At 45.2% G+C, this 17,700-nt stretch overlaps 1 protein-coding gene across 1 annotated transcript; it reads left to right on the forward strand.

Annotated features, from left to right (window-relative positions):
- Positions 1-91: 91 nt before the first annotated feature.
- On the forward strand, positions 92-13,193 carry LHFPL5 (LHFPL tetraspan subfamily member 5). Its single transcript, XM_081520213.1, has 4 exons — positions 92-160; positions 4,940-5,368; positions 9,768-10,004; positions 12,991-13,193. Exons 2-4 carry the CDS (start codon positions 4,957-4,959, stop codon positions 13,059-13,061), a joined length of 720 nt encoding a protein of 239 aa, XP_081376339.1. The 5' UTR covers positions 92-160; positions 4,940-4,956; the 3' UTR covers positions 13,062-13,193.
- Positions 13,194-17,700: the final 4,507 nt, after the last annotated feature.

The following is a 17,700-nucleotide window of genomic DNA, read 5'->3' on the forward strand; positions in this document are numbered from 1 at the left end:
AGGATGTCTGTGTGATGTCATCTCTCTTTTAGTTTGGTCACAATCACATCTCAGTATGCAGCTTGTCTGTGCATGCGTGCTCAGTCGCTCAGTCATGCCCAACTCTTGCAACCTCATGGACTGCAGCCCACCAGGCTCCTCTGCCCATGGAATTTTCCAGGCAAGAATACTGGAGTAGGGTGCCATTTCCTACTCCAGGGGATCTTCCCGACCCCGGGATCGAACCTGAGTCTCTTGCATCTCCTGCATTGGCAGGAGGATTCTTTACCAAGGAGCCACCATAAGCCCCATAATACTGCTATTGATTTATTATTTGGAGAGTGAGAGGGAGCACCAGGGGAGTTGGCTTAGCTCTTCCTAGTATATAACGCTTTAGCTTAAGGCTCAGGGGGCCAAGATGAGGATTCTACCAGTTCTTGAGGTGAGCTAGTCTAAATGTTCAGGAACATGAGATGGGTTCGAGGCCTCGCAGTTCAGTCCTTTCACACTCCTGAATCTTATTTTAAGGGTCCTGTGCCCTCTTGCAGAAGACAATGGATTCTTTGAGCCATAACACCTAAAGGTCTTGAAATTCATTTTATTCTAGACAACTGAGCCTGACATGATTATCTTGCTTGACATTATTCACTGCCATTATAAGCCCCTGTCCCGCTCTGTGTTCCTGATTTCTCCCTTACCTTTAAATCTGTCTGTTGCCAAAGCTACGCAGTTCCCTGGAACTTGACCCTCAGATGGCACATGATCCCTAGAGTTCACAGCTGATAATCTGACTAGCTGTTTCTCCTCTCTGTTCCATGGGTGGCTGTTTTCCCAACTCCAGACATAAATAGGGATCTCAAAGCCTTTTGCCTGAAGTCTGGGCCTGAAACCCCTTTGTTGGTGCTAATATTTTGGATCAGGTTAGGGCTCTTTGGTACCAACAGCCAAAACCTACTCTAGCCAATAAAAGCAAAAAGGAAGGAAATGGAAAGATAGTGAGTGAGTCAGAGAGTTGAAGGAACAGGGCCACCTGTCTTAGATGGGGGCAGGTATCAGGTGGCTCCAAAGCTCCTGGTAGCAGGACGTCATGGATTATCTGTTGAGGATGTTGCCAAGGCTTGATTGAACAACTCCGTTTTTCCTCATTTTAATCTTCCACCATTCAGATTCCCTAAGTAGAGGCTGATAGCCTAGAGTGGGTCTCATGCTCAGCTCTGTCTCTAGGGTCCATGTGCCCTGTGGTTGGCTGTCCCACCAGAACCTCAGAAACCAGGAAAGGCCTCTCTCAAAGGCAGGGGACGTTCTGCTGATCAGGCCAAACAAAAGGTGCCCGCTAGTCCCAAAGAGCCTGGCCCCAGGTTAGTGCCTTTTCTCAACAGGGGAACATACAGCCCCTACTCTGCAGAAGCTCTCAGCCCAGTGATGGAGATACAGGTCATGACTTGTTGAACTTTCAATCTGATGGCGAGGACTGGTCACAAAACTGAAGAAATTTAAGAGGAAATACGGGTAACAGCACAATAAGCTTAAGGCAGGGTTCTTTTTAATAGTAAAAAATGGGAAACTGTCAAAATACCTCCAAGGAGGGGAATAATTAAACAATTACATAAAGATTAAAGGTCACATTTTTTTAAAAACTAGTAATGTGAGAAAACCTTGATGGTGAAATGCTAAGTGAAAATAATTGGATACTAAATGTAAATTGGAGAAGGAAATGGCAACCCACTCCAGTATTCTTGTCTGGAAAATCCCATGAACAGAGGAACCTCATGGGCTATATAGTTCATGGAGTCACAAAAAGTTGAACATGACTGAGTACAAATGCATATACATTATTATCAAACTGTGTAAAGCAGTATGTCCAGAAGGAGGGGAATATACCAAAGTGTTAACAGAGATAATAATAATAAACATTTTTGAGCATTTTTGTATGTGAGGCTCTGGGTTAAACATTTTCCATATGTTATTTTACCTAACCCATATGTGATAGATACTATTATCATACTCTATAGAGGAATAAACTGAGGCTCAGGAAGCTAAACCCTCAGTTAACAAGTTCAACCTCAGTTCAGTCACTCAGTCGTGTCCGACTCTTTGCGACCCCATGGACTGCAGCACGCCAGGCCTCCCTGTCCATCACTAACTCCCTGAGCTTGCTCAAACTCATGTCCATTGAGTCGGTGATGCCATCCAGCCATCTCATCCTCTGTCATCCCCTTCTCCTCCTGCCTTCAATCTTTCCCAGCATCAGGGTCTTTTCCAATGAGTCAATTCTTCGCATCAGGTGGCCAAAGGATTGGAGTTTCAGCTTCAGCATCAGTCCTCCCAAGGAATATTCAGGACTGATTTCCTTTAGGATTGACTGGCTTGATCTCCTTGCAGTCCAAGGGACTCTCAAGAGTTTTCTCCAACACCACAGTTCAAAAGCATCAATTCTTCGGTGCTCAGCTTTCTTTATAGTCCAACTGTCACATCCATACATGACTACTGTAAAAACCATAGCTTTGACTAGATGGACCTTTCTCGGCAAAATAACATCTCTGCTTTTTAATATGCTGTCTAGGTTGGTCATCCCTTTTCTTCCAAGGAGCAAGTGTCTTTTAATTTCATGGCTACAGTCACCATCTGCAGTGATCTTGGAGCCCCCTAAAATAAAGTCTGTCACTGTTTCCATTGTTTATCCATCTATTTGCATGAAGTGATGGGTCTGGATAACATGATCTTCATTTTTTGAATGTTGAGTTTTAAACCAGATATTTCACTCTCCTCTTTCACTTTCATCAGGAGCCTCTTTATTTCTTCTTCAATTTCTGCCATAAGGGTAGTGCCATCTGCGTATCTGAGGTTATGGATATTTCTCCCAACAATCTTGATTCCAGCTTGTGCTTCATCCAGACCAGCATATATCTTTCCTTTTCTCCTTTGCCTTTAGCTTCTCTTCTTTTCTCAGCTATTTGTAAGGCCTCCTCAGACAACCATTCTGCATTTTTGCATTTCTTTTTCTTGGCTGTGGTCTTGATCACTGCCTCCTGTACAATGTCATGAACTTCTGTCCATAGTTCTTCAGTCACTCTATCTATCAGATCTAATCCCTTGAATCTATTTGTCACTTCCACTGTATAATTGTAAGGGATTTGATTTAGGTCATACCTGAATGGTCTAGTGGTTTTCCCTACTTTCTTCAATTTAAGTCTGAATTTTGAAATAAGGAGTTCATGATCTGAGCTACAGTCAGCTCCTAGTTTTGTTTTTGCTGACTCTATAGAGCTTCTCCATCTTTGGCTGCAAAAAATATAATCAATCTGATTTCGGTATTGACCATCTAACTTGAGTCAGCTAACAAGTGGTTGACTCAAATTCAGATCTATCTCAAGTTTAAGTGAATGTTTGTAAAATGATCTTGTTTGTCCTTAGCTCCCATTTTTGGGTTATGAGTGATTTTTATTCTTTTATGTAACTTTCTTGAATTTTCCTATGTATGTATATTAATCATGAATTTGCCTGTATATTTAGGAAAAATGCAGGAACTTTGAAAAAGAAGGGGAAAAAGGAATATGCAAGGGTGTGGAGGAGGAGGGATGGACTGGGAATTTGGAGTTACTAGAGGCAAACTATTTATATAGAATGGATAAACAAGAAGGTCCTACTGTACAGAACAGGAAACTATATTCAATATCCCGGGATAAGGATTTCCCTGGTGGTCCAGTGGCTAAGACTCCATTCTCTGAATGCAGGGGGCTTGGGTTGGATCCCTGCTCCCGCATGCCGAAGCAAAGAGTTTGAATGCTGCAACTAAAGATTCTATGTGCCACACCGAAAAGATCCCACGTGTCTCAACTAAGACCTGGTGCAGCCAAACAAGTAAATCTAAAAAAATATACACATATAGATATGTATATCTGTATATATATATGTAAAACATATATATATATATATCCTGGGATAAACCATAATGGAAAAGACTATTAAAAAGAATTTACATATGTACCATGAGTCACAGCAGAAATTAACACAACATTGTAAATCAACTATACTTATAAAAGTAAATCAAAAAAAGAAATATGCAACAAAAACATACACAAGAGGTGAAAGACATTGTATTGAACAAAAGCATATGGTGAAGTCTGAGAAGGCTCATAAGGACGGTTCTTTGTGTAGTCGCTTCTATTATCACACTATCAGTCTGCATTTCAAATATATATTTACATATACATAAATAACCTCACTGTCCTTGAGGCAGGGGCCCTGTCATTTTTAGTATATGGTTCTTGCCTCCAACATAGGGCTCAGTACGCAGAAGACTCTTAGTAATTGTCCCCTGAATGATATAGGGAGGAGAAATCAGTGACCCGGAAGACTTTGCTGGCCTCCGAGGGATTGGAGGTTCCAGGAGGACGTCTAGGGAACCAGGGAAGGATGGGCTGGGCTGGGGATTGCGCTCCAGAAGTGGTGTGGCGACAGGACACCGAGCTAGAGGAAGGTGACAACCACAGCCCCGCCCTTTCGGTCCTTGCCAGCCCCGCTCCGGAGGGTGAAGAGGGGCCCTGATTCCCGGGCGCGAGCATGTGGAGTGGGTGGGGCGGCCGCTCTGCCCTCTTCTCCGCCGCGGGGCCCGAGGCGCTGGCCACGGTGCTGAAAGCTGCGCTCTCAGTTGAAGGACGGGGCGGAGCCGGGACGCGCTAAGGGGGCGGAGCTCCCTGGGACTCTCCGCTGGAAGCGGGGCGGGGCAGGGTGGCGCCCGCAGCCCCGGGACCCCAGCGGGTTTGAGAGGAGGCAGGAGACCCGAGGCAGGCCGGCTCGAGCAGAGCGGACAGAGCCCCCTGGACAAGCTTCCCCTGGAGAAGCCAAGGTCATCCTCCCTGACCTCAGCCTCCTCCCCACACCCGGCTGAGGGGGCTACCCACTTCTGGGCCTCCGTCCGTTCGCAAAGCCACTTCCAGCCCACAACTCCCCACCCCAGGACCCAGCGCCCTCACGATGGTGAAGTTGCTGCCTGCCCAGGAGGCAGCCAAGATCTACCACACCAACTACGTGCGCAACTCGAGGGCCGTGGGCGTGATGTGGGGCACACTCACCATCTGCTTCTCCGTGCTGGTCATGGCGCTCTTCATCCAGCCCTACTGGATCGGTGACAGCGTCAACACGCCTCAGGCGGGCTACTTTGGCCTTTTCTCCTACTGCGTGGGCAACGTGCTGTCTTCTGAGCTTATCTGCAAGGGTGGCCCGCTGGACTTCTCCTCTATCCCTTCTAGAGCCTTCAAGACTGCCATGTTCTTTGTGGCCTTGGCCATGTTCCTCATCATTGGCTCCATCATCTGCTTCAGCCTGTTCTTCGTCTGCAACACGGCCACTGTCTACAAGATCTGTGCGTGGATGCAGCTGGCTGCGGGTGAGCAGGGATAGTGGGAGGGCAGGGAGCCCCTTGCCCCACCCTAAGGCCACAGGGGCAGTGCACCATCCCACCTTCCCTGGAGTTGCTGAGTCTCCGACTCGACAGTTGTCCTGTATAGCCCAGCCATACTCTGTGCTCTTCAGATGCTTCTGAAGAGTAACAAGTCTCAGGATGGCTGAGACCAAAAAGACCTTAAAGATCAAATGGTTCAACTCTCTCATCTTATAGATCAGGAACTGAGGTCCAGAGAGGGGAAGTGACTTTCCCAGGAGCAAATCACTCATGGTAGAGTGAAGGTCTTTGTCCCCTAATTCCAGGATTCCATCCTTGATACAACAAGTGTGAGCACTTGAGGCAGTGAATGGAGGTGATATTTTGTGGTGGGGGAGGGGTGTAGGGTCTTTTAGAACTATGTGGGATGGGTGGCTACTTGTGGTGCTCAGAGGCAAGGCCTTCTCTGACCCTCTTTTCCTGCTTCTGGCTATGGACAGGCATCTGGGTTCTGGGGTCAGCTGGTCCTGCTATCCTCTAGAGCCCAGGAAGGGATGCCTACCTAAGACCTTGTCCTGCAGCCCTTGGTCCCTCCTCACTCCAAGCACCACACACAGACTGTCCGTACTAGGGAGATGTCCAGGAACCTTGTTGGGGACTGCAAACTAGAGTGAAATCATCTTGACATCATTGGTTAGAATGAGAAGCAGTGTTATCCTTAGCAGGGGGAATGGAACAGGGAACTGAATCCCAGACAGCCAAACACATAAACTTAGGACAATCACAGTTGGAGGGGGCTCTAGAGAGTTAGAGCATCCTCCCCCCAACTATAAATGAGGGATCTGGGGCTGAGAGAAGACAAGACTTAGCCAAGACTGTAATAGATCACCTGGCAACCAAGGAAATAGGAGAATTATGGCGGTGAGTCCCAAGAACTAGATGAGGAGACTCATCATGACCCAGTGAGGTGGGTTTTCCTCCCATCTGATAGATGAGGCTCCTAGGGTGTAACTTGTATTTAAGCACACAGGTCGTGAGAGACAGAACCTTCAAAATCTAAATTTTGTACTCAGGCTACTGAACTGGTTCCACAGCTGCCTTCCCAATCCCCCTGCCATCTCCCTTTCTCTGGAGTCTCTCTAAACAGTGAGGGAGAGGTTGGAGCAGAGATGAGGTAAGTCTTGGTGGGCAGTGGGGAGAGAGAAGGGAGAATGAAGATTTAGCAGTTTTGTGACAAAGAGGAGCAGAATGGACCCTGGCATGCTTGCCAGCTGGTCCTCCAGAGCAATGGGATGCTGGAAACACCACCCTCCCTCTCTCATTCTCTACACTGTCCCACTGCCCCAACCTCCTGCAACAGGTGCCGTTTGCTGAACAGGCAGAGCTGAGAGGGTCTGGGTGGGGGAGGGATCACCAGGCCATTTGAGTCAGATCCTTGTCTGGGTCATGGAGCTGAAGACACTGGTAGCAGAGGTGGCCGGGTGCCATCCCATGAAACATTTATGTTGGGGGAGAACAAAGGTGGTGTTGTGTTCCATTCTTTGGTGCTGGGGAAAGGTGGGGGGGCAAAGGGAGGGATGAGGAGGAGGTGCGTCCCACAGCCAGCTGCTGAGAGATTCCTCTACTTGAGGAGCCCTAAACCAGTTAGCTTAATCTTGCCAAGATTAAGGACCAGGGAAGGGCGCAGAAGGGAAAGAGGACTGATGAGTGGGGCAGTGAGGAGCTGCCGCTTAAAGTTAATTGAGCTTCTGGGTGCCAGGTGTAGGCCAGCAAAGAGAAAGGGAGCTCTGGAAAGTCTCCAACAGCAGTTAAAGGCTCTGGCCTGGAAAAGGGCACAGCATCTCTGCTCACATTTTATTGGCTGAACCAATCTTTATGACCTAGCCTAACTTCAAGGGGGGCTTCCCAGGTCGCTCAGTGGTTAAGAATCTGCCTACCAATGCAGGAGATGCAGGAGACATGAGTTTGATCCCTGGGTCAGGAAGATCCTCTGGAGCAGGAATGGCAACCTGCACCAGTATTCTTGCCTGGAAAATTCCATGGACGGAGGCGCCTGGTAGGCTATACTCCATGGGGTCACAAAGAGCTGGACTGAGCAACTGAGAATACATGCACACATGCACACAACTTCAAGGGAGGAGGCAAGGAAGTATAATCCTATTATGTACCCTGAATATTTGTGAACAGCTCTAATGACAGCGACATCCATTGAGGGTGCTTCCATCTGACTTTAGTGCCAATAATAATAGCAAAAACTAACATTAACTGGCCACTTACCATATACCAGACACTGCAATAAACACTTAATCACATTTAATCCTCATAACCCTGCTCTGAGTTATCTATTATTATCCTTATTTTTCCAGCGAGAGACTGGAAGTCAGAAATGGTAAGTAAACTTGCTTGAGAATACCACGCTGGCCTCTGTTTAGAGCCCTGAGACACCACAGTGGGGTGGATCCCCCTCCTAGGTGGGTGGGTGGGGTGCTCACTGTGGCACCCACAGAAACAATCTGTTTCCAAGTCAGAGACCCTGGGTTCTTTTCTGAAACCACTATAGGGAGGTGCTACAGGAGAAGGGGGCCGTGCCATGTACCAGAGGACTCATCACACACCAACTGGGGGAGGCCACAGGTTTTCCCAAAGGGTTCAGGGAGGGTAACCCCTAGGGTAACCACCCTAAGTATCTTTCCATTTGTCACTGAGTCTGAAATGTCACCACTAAATACATTCAGCTCTTTGGAGAAATGTTGGTCTGGGAGTCTGGGGGAGTTAACTTTGAAGCCAAGAAAGTCAGGAGTTGTGGGTGCAGGTCTTGGCTCTGCCATAGCTAAAGGACTGGGTAACTCACTTGGTTTCTCTAGGACCTCAGTTTTCTAATCTGTAAAGTGGGATATTAACACATGACCTACTTCAAAGAACTGTTGTAAGGATTGACAGAAAAATGGTATATAAAGTATTTTGTGATCTGTAAGAGAAGTCTGTATTAATAAATCAGCTCCTTCTTCCTAGAAAAAAAAACAAAGGAGGCATTCATCTAGGTGGGGAGGTGGGATCTGGTATATTGGTATATTGATCTTTATACTTTATTGTGCTTTTGTTTATCCGCTGACCTTCCTTGCAAGAACAAGCTGAGCCCCAGGCGGTGACTTTGGGTCCTGTGAGGTGCTTCTCCATGGGGCTTCTGGATAGGGCAGAGCTTTGGGGCTAAAGAGCCTCGGGTCCTGTGAAAGGAGGGCCAGGGATGGGACTGCAGCACAGATAAGGGTAGGTGCCCCATATCTGGTGGTCCTGGAGGTTGCCCTGGTCACATCCCAGGAATATGTACCTGTCTGGGTGGCTAGGGTGGGGTGGAAGTTTGGTGGGAAAAGTGGAGGGAAGGTGGGGAAGAAGAAATGTTTGGCTGTCAATACTAAATCAATGAGAGCGCAGCGCGGCATACGAGCTGTCACTCGGGAAATGCCAACTGTGTGTCAGGCACTCTTCTGAGCACTTCTCCATTATTAGCTGATTTGAGCCTCACTGCAGTCCAAACCGGCAGATACTATTATCCTCACTCTACAGATGAAAAAGCTGAGGCACAAAAGCTTACCTAGCTTGCTCCAAGTCACACAGCCAGCTAGCAAAGAGCTGGGCTTGAGATCCAAGCAGTCTACCCTAGTGTTCCCCAGCTTTTCCTGTTGAGAGAATCACCCGGAAGAGTGCTTTTAAAGAAGGATTGCTGAGCCCAACCCTGACCTGGGAATCAACATTTTAAACACATTCAGGGAGGTGTGGACAACTGCCCTGTGCTGTGGTGGGTAAAGATGTGGAGACCTGTTTGCTTGAATGGAAGGTTCATGAAGGAAGCAGCCAGAGATGGGGCTGGAAAACTTCCTGTACTCAATCTAAAATACCTGCTTTGTAGGACACATCATTATTCAATGTGCTGTAAAAAGGGGAAAAAAGCTTCTAATCAATTTATAGCCTAAAGTTTTGTTATCACACTTACATCAGAGATGCTGAGGTATGAACAAAAGTATGTCTTAGGAGTGATGAGTTCTCTGGGCTGGGTTTGGATTTTGGGAGGACTTTGAAACCAGTGCCTCATCAAGTTCAAAGTGAGGGGCACAGCTGAGGGCCTGGCAGGGCTACCTGGTGCCATGGCAGAACCTCCCGTGGCTGAGGAGTCCTGCTCTGAGCCTTCACCCCTGACCAGTGGCTCCCAGGGGCAGATGGCTTGATCTCTGGGAGCCTCAGTTTTCTCCTCTTTGCTCTACAAGAAGGGTGGCAGGAGCTGCCTCTCGTGCCTCTTAAGGCTGTTAACATAGGAAGGGAGGTGGCAAGGTGACAGCAGTGTAAGGTGGGAGGGAGCAGACTGAGCTTCCACAGCCTGATGCCATCTGCACCTCCCCTGCCCCCTCAGCCACAGGCCTGATGATCGGCTGCCTGGTCTACCCAGATGGCTGGGATTCAAGTGAGGTACGGCGCATGTGTGGGGAGCAGACGGGCAAATACACGCTGGGTCACTGCACCATCCGCTGGGCCTTCATGCTTGCCATCCTCAGCATTGGAGATGCTCTCATCCTCTCCTTCTTGGCCTTTGTGCTGGGCTACCGCCAGGACAAGCTGCTCCCTGATGACTATAAGGCTGATGGAAAAGGTAATTCTCTCCACCCCAGGGAGCTGAGGCTTCCTCTCTGCCAGTTGCCTGAGGTGTGTCCCCTGGCCAAGGGTGGGGACACCAAGACCAACCAAACACAGCTCTTGTCCCAGAGCCCAAGGGTCAGTGGAGGGTTGCAGGCTGGCATGTGATGAGGCAAGGACAGATCTACGTGGCAGAGGCTGTCTGTGGCAGAAGGGTGTCCCTTGTCCCCCTGCACTCTCAGGGTCTACAGGGGAGAGAGCCCTGGTCCAGCCTGGGGAGCTAGGTGTGGCCTTCCCGTGGAAGGCAGCACCGAGGCTGGGTCTTGAAATAACAGGGGAGCCTGCTGGTGGAGAGAGGAGCAACAGGGGAGCAGAGGGATGAGTTGCCCTGGAAGGAGGAAAGGCAGGTGAGGGTGCAGATGTGACAGCGCCTGGACTTCTGGAGACGGGAGCCTAGCTCCCTTGGATTAGAGTCACCTTGGGATTCTCCATATGTCCATTTTCTGATCTGAGCCTCATTTCCCCTCATTAGGGGGTAGGAGGCAGGTTTTTCCTCATTCGTAAAAAATACCTACTTTACAAGACTGAACTCAGGAACAAGATAAGGTTGTCTGCTCTTCTACTGAAGATTGTACCAGAAATTATAGCCAGGGAAGCTGGGCAAGGAGAAGAAATAAAAGAAATCTAGTTTGGAGAGGAAGTAAAACCATCTCTATTAGCAGATGACATGATTTTGTATATGGAAAATCCTAAATAATCCACTAAAAAACTATTAAAGCTAATGCACAACTTCAGCAAGGTTGCAGAATATAAGAACAATATACAAAAATATACTGTATTTGTATACACTAACAATGAACAATCTGAAAATGACTTTAAAAAACAATTTCATTTATGATAGCAACAAAAAAAATACAATACTTAGGAATAAATTTAACAAAGAAAGTAAAATTTGTATGTGAAAATTAAAAAAGAACATGTTTAAAGGCCTAAATAACTGGGAATATCCATGTTCATGGATCAGAGGACTTAATGTTATTGAGATGGCAATACTCCACAAACTGGTCTACAGACTTAATGCAATTTTTATCAAAATCCTAGCTGGCCTGATTTTAGGATCAGCTTGCCATTTGGAAATGCAGGAGACCCGGAATAGCCAAAATAATCTTAAAGAAAAACAAAGTTGGAGGACACACATGTCCTGATTTCAAAACTTACTAGAAAGGTACAATGATCAAGTCAGTGTGGTACTGGCGTAAGGATAGACAATGGAATAAAATAGAGAGTCCAGAAATAAAATCAAGCATCTAGGACTGATTGATTTTCAACAAGGGTCCCAAGACCATTTAATGGGGAAAAGAATAGTCTTTTCAATAAATGGTGCTGGGATAACCAGATATTTATAGGCAAAACAATTAAGTTGGGCCACCAACCACACATCATATACAGAAATGAACTCAAAATGGATCAAAGATCTAAATGTAAGATATAAAGTTATAAAACTCCTAGAGAAGAACTTGGGTTAGGCAATGATTTCTTATATTTGATATCTAATGCACAAGTACCAAAAGTAAAAAAAAATAAACTGGATTTCATCAAAATTGAAAACTCTGTGCTTCAAAGGATGCCATAATGAAAGTGACAAGGTAACCCATGGATAGGGAGAAAATATTTGTAAGTCATAATCATAATTCTAGTATCCAGAATATATTAAGAACTCTTGTAACTCAACAATAACAACAAAAATAACCCAATTTTTTAAATGGGCAAAGGATTTGAATAGACTTTTCATCAAATAAGATATACAAATGGCTAAAAAGCATATGAAAAAATAGTTAACATCATTAACCATTAGGAAAATGGCAAGTCACAACAACAATGAGATATCACTTTATACCCATTAGGATGTCTGTAACAGAAAAGGTGAATAATATCAATATTGATGAGCATGTGAAGAAATTGGAATCCTCACACACTGCTAGAGAAAATGTAAAATTGTGCAGTTGCTGTGGAAAACAGAATGACAGCTCTTCAAATGATTAAACAGAGTTACCATGTGACCCAGCAATTCCAATCCTAGGCATATATGCAAGGAAATTTAAAACATATGTGCCCACAAAATCTTGTGTGCAAATCTGCATAGTAGTTTTAAGAGTCATGTATCTACTGATGACTGAATGACAAAATGTGTATATCCATACACTGAGTTATTCTTCAGCCATGAAAAGAAATGAAGTACTGGTAATTGCTACAATGTGGAAGAAAAGATTGTTAAGTGAGAGAAGCCAGATAAAAAAGACTAGATATTGTATGATCCGATTTATATAAAATGTTCAGAATAGGCAAATCCACAGAGACAGAAAGTAAATTTTAGTTAATTCCCTGGGGCTGGGAAGAGAGGGGAATTGGGAGTTATTACTAAAAGTCACAGGCCTTTTTTGGGGGGTGGGGTGATGAAAATTTCTAGAATCAGCAGTGATAGTTGCATAATGTAGTGAATACACTAACACCCACCGTCTTGTACGATTTAAATGGGTAAATTTTATGTTAGTAAATCATATCTCAATAAAAAAAATAAAAGGGCTTCCTTGGTGGCCTAGTGGTTAAGAATCCACCTGCCAATGCAGAGGGCACGGGTTCGATCCCTGGTCCAGGAAGATTCCCACCTGCTGTGGAGCAACTAACTAAGCTCACACACCACAATTACTGAGCCCACACTCTAAGGCCCCAGAGCCGCAACTACTGAATCCCGTGCACCTACAGCCCATGCTCTGAAACCACCTCTATGAGAAGCCCACATACTATAGTGAAGAGTAGCCCCCACTTGCCACAACTAGAGAAAGCCCATGTGCAGCTAGGAAGACTCAACATAGCCAAAAAAGAAAATAAGTCTTTAAAAAAAACTGTGCTGAGGATTAGATAGTGTATATAAAGCACCAGCAATGCCTGCATATTGTAGGTGATGGCTAAATGTTAGTCCTCTCCACTTTCTGTCTTTCCAGTACCTCCACTCGTTATATCATCCATCTGCCTAGCCATCTCCCCTGACACCTTCTGGCCAGAGGTACAGTGACGGAGGAAGTCTGCATTTGGACCTCAAGTCTATTAAGGGAGACCATCACAGAATATGGAAGCACAAGCTGATAAACATTATGAACAAAAAATGCAAGCTTTCCTGATAGTGAATAAAAGGAATCTGAACTAGTTTGGAGAGGGAATAGTGTGCAGGCAATTAGCCTGAAAACAAGGCTTGATTGTAAACACATCCTGTTTGTTCTCTTTTTCGTTGCAGAGGAAGTCTGAAGCAGCTGGAGCATTGGTGAGTAATTCCACTGGAGGGTGGTCTGTGTGCCTTTGGAACTGCTGTGGCCTCGCAGAGTGACTCATGTGGCTGGGCTGTAGGACCCAGGGGGAGAGGGAGCAGGGGGGATGAGTGTGGAGTCTGGGGTGCGAGGGGGCACAGGCTAGCTGGCAAAGGACACTAAGGTGCAAACAGGAATCCTCTCGTTTTACTTGTGTCTTGAGAAGTGGGAAAAACACAGGGAGAGAAGAAATAATTCAAAACAGGCAGGTGGTTTCATAAACTCATCTTTTTGTGGAGCCTGGCCAACAAGAACAGACTGTTTTTAGAAGTCATTATTGTAATTTGGACCCTTATTTTCAGAAGATTTATAAGAGACATAGTGGAAAACCTAATGAAACATAAAATAAAAGACATAGAGAGGAAAACAAATATTACAGAAATCTGGGCTAATAGAATTAGTGTACTGAGTATTTAGTTCCCTGCTTCCTGATAGCTGAAGCAAAAAGCAAAACATGACTTAATCAATTTTAATATCTGGTTGAAAAGGAAACATAACATGTTAATTCCCTCATTGTCTTCTAGGTTTCTAAGATGTGAATTAACAAGAACATGAAGGAACACCTTTTAAAAAGAAAGAAAGGGCAGGGGAAGGAAAGAGGGAGAGAGGAAGGAAGGGAAGGAACAGCCCACAACGGCATCATATTCCTGATCGCTGTCACTTACTGAGGACTTAGAGCTGCTCAGGCACTGTGTGTGGGTAGGAAAGATATCTCCAGTTTAACTATTTTAATTTTTTTCTAAGAACTTTCCAATGCCCGACCACATAAACTTACTTTTTTGAAAAACAGTAAATTAGTACTGCTCCTCTCCCCCCGCCCCCAAATTTATTAGATGATGTACCCTGCCATGGGGACAGGGGCTCTGGCTGCAGCAGACCTGGGAGGCGTGGTGTGTGGCAGAAGTCCTCTTGGAGGAGGTCGTCGTTAGTCCCACAATAGAGCCGCCGCAGACGACCCACAAACTGGAGCACAATTATACCAAAGAAGTTCTTGCACTGTTGCAGAAGTTCTAGGGCCCACAACAGATTTCCAAACCTGGGGATCAAGCAAAGGGAGAACCTCCAGGGAATTTAACTTTGAAGACCAGTGGAATTTGATTATAGACTTCCCCAGGACTGGGGAAACAAACTCTTGGAGGATAAAACAAAACCTTGTGTGCACCAGGACCCAGGAGAAAGGAGCAGCGACCCCACAGGAGAGTGAGTCAGACTTGCCTGTGAGTGTCCAGAGTCTCCAGCGGAGGCGTGAGTCGACAGTGGCCTGCTGCAGGGTCAGGGGCGCTGAATACAACAGTCCTGGGAGCTGTGGTATGTTGACATAAGTTCTTTTGAAGGAGGTTACCATTACTGCCATTATCCCTACCATAGTTTGACCTCAGGCCAAACTACAGGGAGGGAACACAGCCCCATCCATCAGCAGAAAATTGGTTTAAAGACTTACTGAGCATGGCATTGCCCATTAGGGCAAGACTCAGTTTTCCCCACAGCCAGTCCCTCGCATCAGGAAGTTTCCACGAGCCTGTTGTCCTCATCCCTCAAGGGTGGAAAGAATGAAAACCACAATTACAGGAAACTAACCAAACTGATCACATGGACCACAGCCTCATCTAACTCAATGAAACCATGAGCCATTACGTGTAGGGCCACCCAAGATGGATGGGTCATGGTGGAGAGTTCTGACAAAATGTGGTCCACAAAAGAAGGGAATGGCAAACCACTTCAGTCTTCTTGCCTTGAGAACCCCATGAACAGTCTAAAAAGGCGAAAAGATATGACACTGAAAGATGAACTCCCCAGGTTGGTAGTGCCCAGTATGCTACTGGAGAAGAGCAGATAAATAGCTCCAGAAGGAATGAAGAAGCTGAGCCAAAAGGGAAACAATGCCCCGTTGAGGATGTCTCTGGTGGTGAAAGTAAAGTCTGATGCTGTAAAGAACAATATTGCATAGGAACCTGGAATGTTAGGTCCCTGAATCAAGGTAAATTTGAAGTGGTTAAACAGGAGATGGCAAGAGTGAACATGGACATTTTAGGAATCAGTGAACTAAAATGGACCGGAATGGGTGAATTTAATTCAGATGACCATTATATCTACTCCTGTGGGCAAAAATCCCTTATAAGAAATGGAGTAGCCCTCATAGTCAACAAAAGAGTCCGAAATGTAGTACTTGGGTGCAATCTCAAAAATGACAGAATGATCTCTGTTCTTTTCCAAGGCAAACCATTCAATATCACCGTAATCCAAGTCTATGCCCCAATCAGTAATGCCAAAGAAGCTGAAGTAGAACGTTTCTATGAGGACCTACAAGACCTTCTAGAACTAACACCAAAAAAAGATGTCCTTTTCATCATAGGGGACTGAAATGTAAAAGTAGGAAGTCAAGAGATACCTGGAGTAACAAGTTTGGCCTTGGAGTACAAAATAAAGCAGATCAAAGGGCTAACAGAGATTTGCCAAGAGAACGCCCTGGTCATAGCTAACACCCTCTTCCAACAACACAAGAGATGACATCACCAGATGGTCAATACTGAAATCAGATTGATTATATTCTTTGCAGCCAAAGATGGAGAAGCTCTATACAGTCAGCAAAGACACGACTGGGGGTGACTGGCTCAGATCATGAACTCCTTATTGCCAAATTCAGACTTAACTTGAAGAAAGTAGGGAAAAACCACTAGACCATTCAGGTATGACCTAAATCAAATCCCTTACGATTATACAGTGGAAGTGACAAATAGATTCAAGGTATTAGATCTGATAAAGTGCCTGAGAAACTATGGACAGTGGTTCATCTACACTATATAGGAGGCAGTGATCAAGACCATCCCCAAGAAAAAGAAATGCAAAAAGGCAAAATGGTTGTTTGAGGAGGCCTTACAAATAGCTGAGAAAAGAAGAGAAGTGAAAGATAAAGGAGAAAAGGAAAGATATATCCATCTGAATGCAGAGTTCCAGAGAATTGCAAGGAGAGATAAGAAAGCCTTCCTCAGTGAACAATGCAAAGAAACAGAGGAAAACAATAGAATGGGAAAGACTAGAGATCTCTTCAAGAAAATCAGAGATACCAAGGGAACATTTCATGCAAAGATGGGCACAATAAAGGACAGAAATGGTATGGATCTAGCAGAAGCAGAAGATATTAAGAAGAGTGGTAAGAATACACAAGATCTATACAAAAATACACAAGAACTATCCAAAAAAATATCTTAATGACCCAGGTAACCACGATGGTGTGATCATTCACCTAGAGACAGGCATCTTGGAGTGTGAAGTCAAGTGGGCCTTAGGAAGCATCACTATGAACAAAGCCAGTGGAGGTGATGGAATTCCAGCTGAGCTATTTCAAATCCTAAAAGGTGAAGCTGTGAAAGTGTTGCACTCAATATGCCAGCAAATTTGGAAAACTCAGCAGTGGCCACAAGACTGGAAAAGGTCAATTTTCATTCCAATCCCAAGGAACGGCAATGCCAAAGAATGTTCAAACTACTACACAATTGCACTCATTTCACATGCTGGCAGAGTAATGCTCAAAATTCTCCAAGCTTGGTTTCAACAGTACATGAACTAAGGAATTCCAGATGTTCAATCTGGATTTAGAAAAGGCAGAGGAACCAGAGATCAAATTGCCAACATCCGTTGGATCACAGAAAAATCAAGAGAATTCCAGAAAAACATCTACTTCTGCTTCATTGACTATGCTAATGCCTTTGACTGTGTGGATCACAAAAAACTGTGGAAAAGTCTTAAAGAGATGGGAATACAAGACCACCTTACCTGCCTCCTGAGAAACCTGTATGCAGGTCAAGAAGCAACAGTTAGAACCGTACGTGGAACAACACACTGGTTCAAAATTGAGAAAGGAGCATGTCAAAGTTGTATATTGTCACCCTACTTATTTAACTTATACGCAGAGTACATCATGGGAAGTGCCGGTCTGGATGAAGCACAAGCTGGAATCAAGATTGCCGGGAGAAACATCAATAACCTCAGATATGCAGATACCACCACCCTTATGGCAGAAAGTGAAGAGGAACTAAAGGTGAAAGAGGAGAGTGAAAAAGCCGGCTTAAAACTCAACATTCAAAAAACTGAGATCATGGCCTCTGGTCCCATCACTTCATGGCAAATAGGTGGGGAAACAATGGAAACAGTGAGAGGGTTTATTTTCTTGGGTTCCAAAATCACTGCAGATAGTGACTGCAGCCATGAAATTAAAAGAGACTTGCTCCTTGGAAAAAAACCTACGACAAACCTAGACAGACTATTAACAAGCAGATATTACTTTGCCGACAAAGGTCCATGTAGTCAAAGCTATGGTTTTTCCAGTAGTCATGTATGGATGTGAGAGTT

Source organism: Giraffa tippelskirchi, chromosome 8 (assembly GCF_054371585.1).
Source record: "Giraffa tippelskirchi isolate mGirTip1 chromosome 8, T2T-mGirTip1v1.2.pri, whole genome shotgun sequence".
Classification (NCBI taxonomy): domain Eukaryota; kingdom Metazoa; phylum Chordata; class Mammalia; order Artiodactyla; family Giraffidae; genus Giraffa; species Giraffa tippelskirchi.

Excerpts from the sequence above, each read along its gene's own strand:
- LHFPL5 (XM_081520213.1), top strand. The coding sequence starts at position 4,957 with ATGGTGAAGTTGCTGCCTGCCCAGGAGGCAGCCAAGATCTACCACACC. Across the intron at positions 5,369-9,767 it reads GTGGATGCAGCTGGCTGCGG|CCACAGGCCTGATGATCGGC; the intron begins GTGAGCAGGGAT and ends CTGCCCCCTCAG. Across the intron at positions 10,005-12,990 it reads CTATAAGGCTGATGGAAAAG|TACCTCCACTCGTTATATCA; the intron begins GTAATTCTCTCC and ends CTGTCTTTCCAG.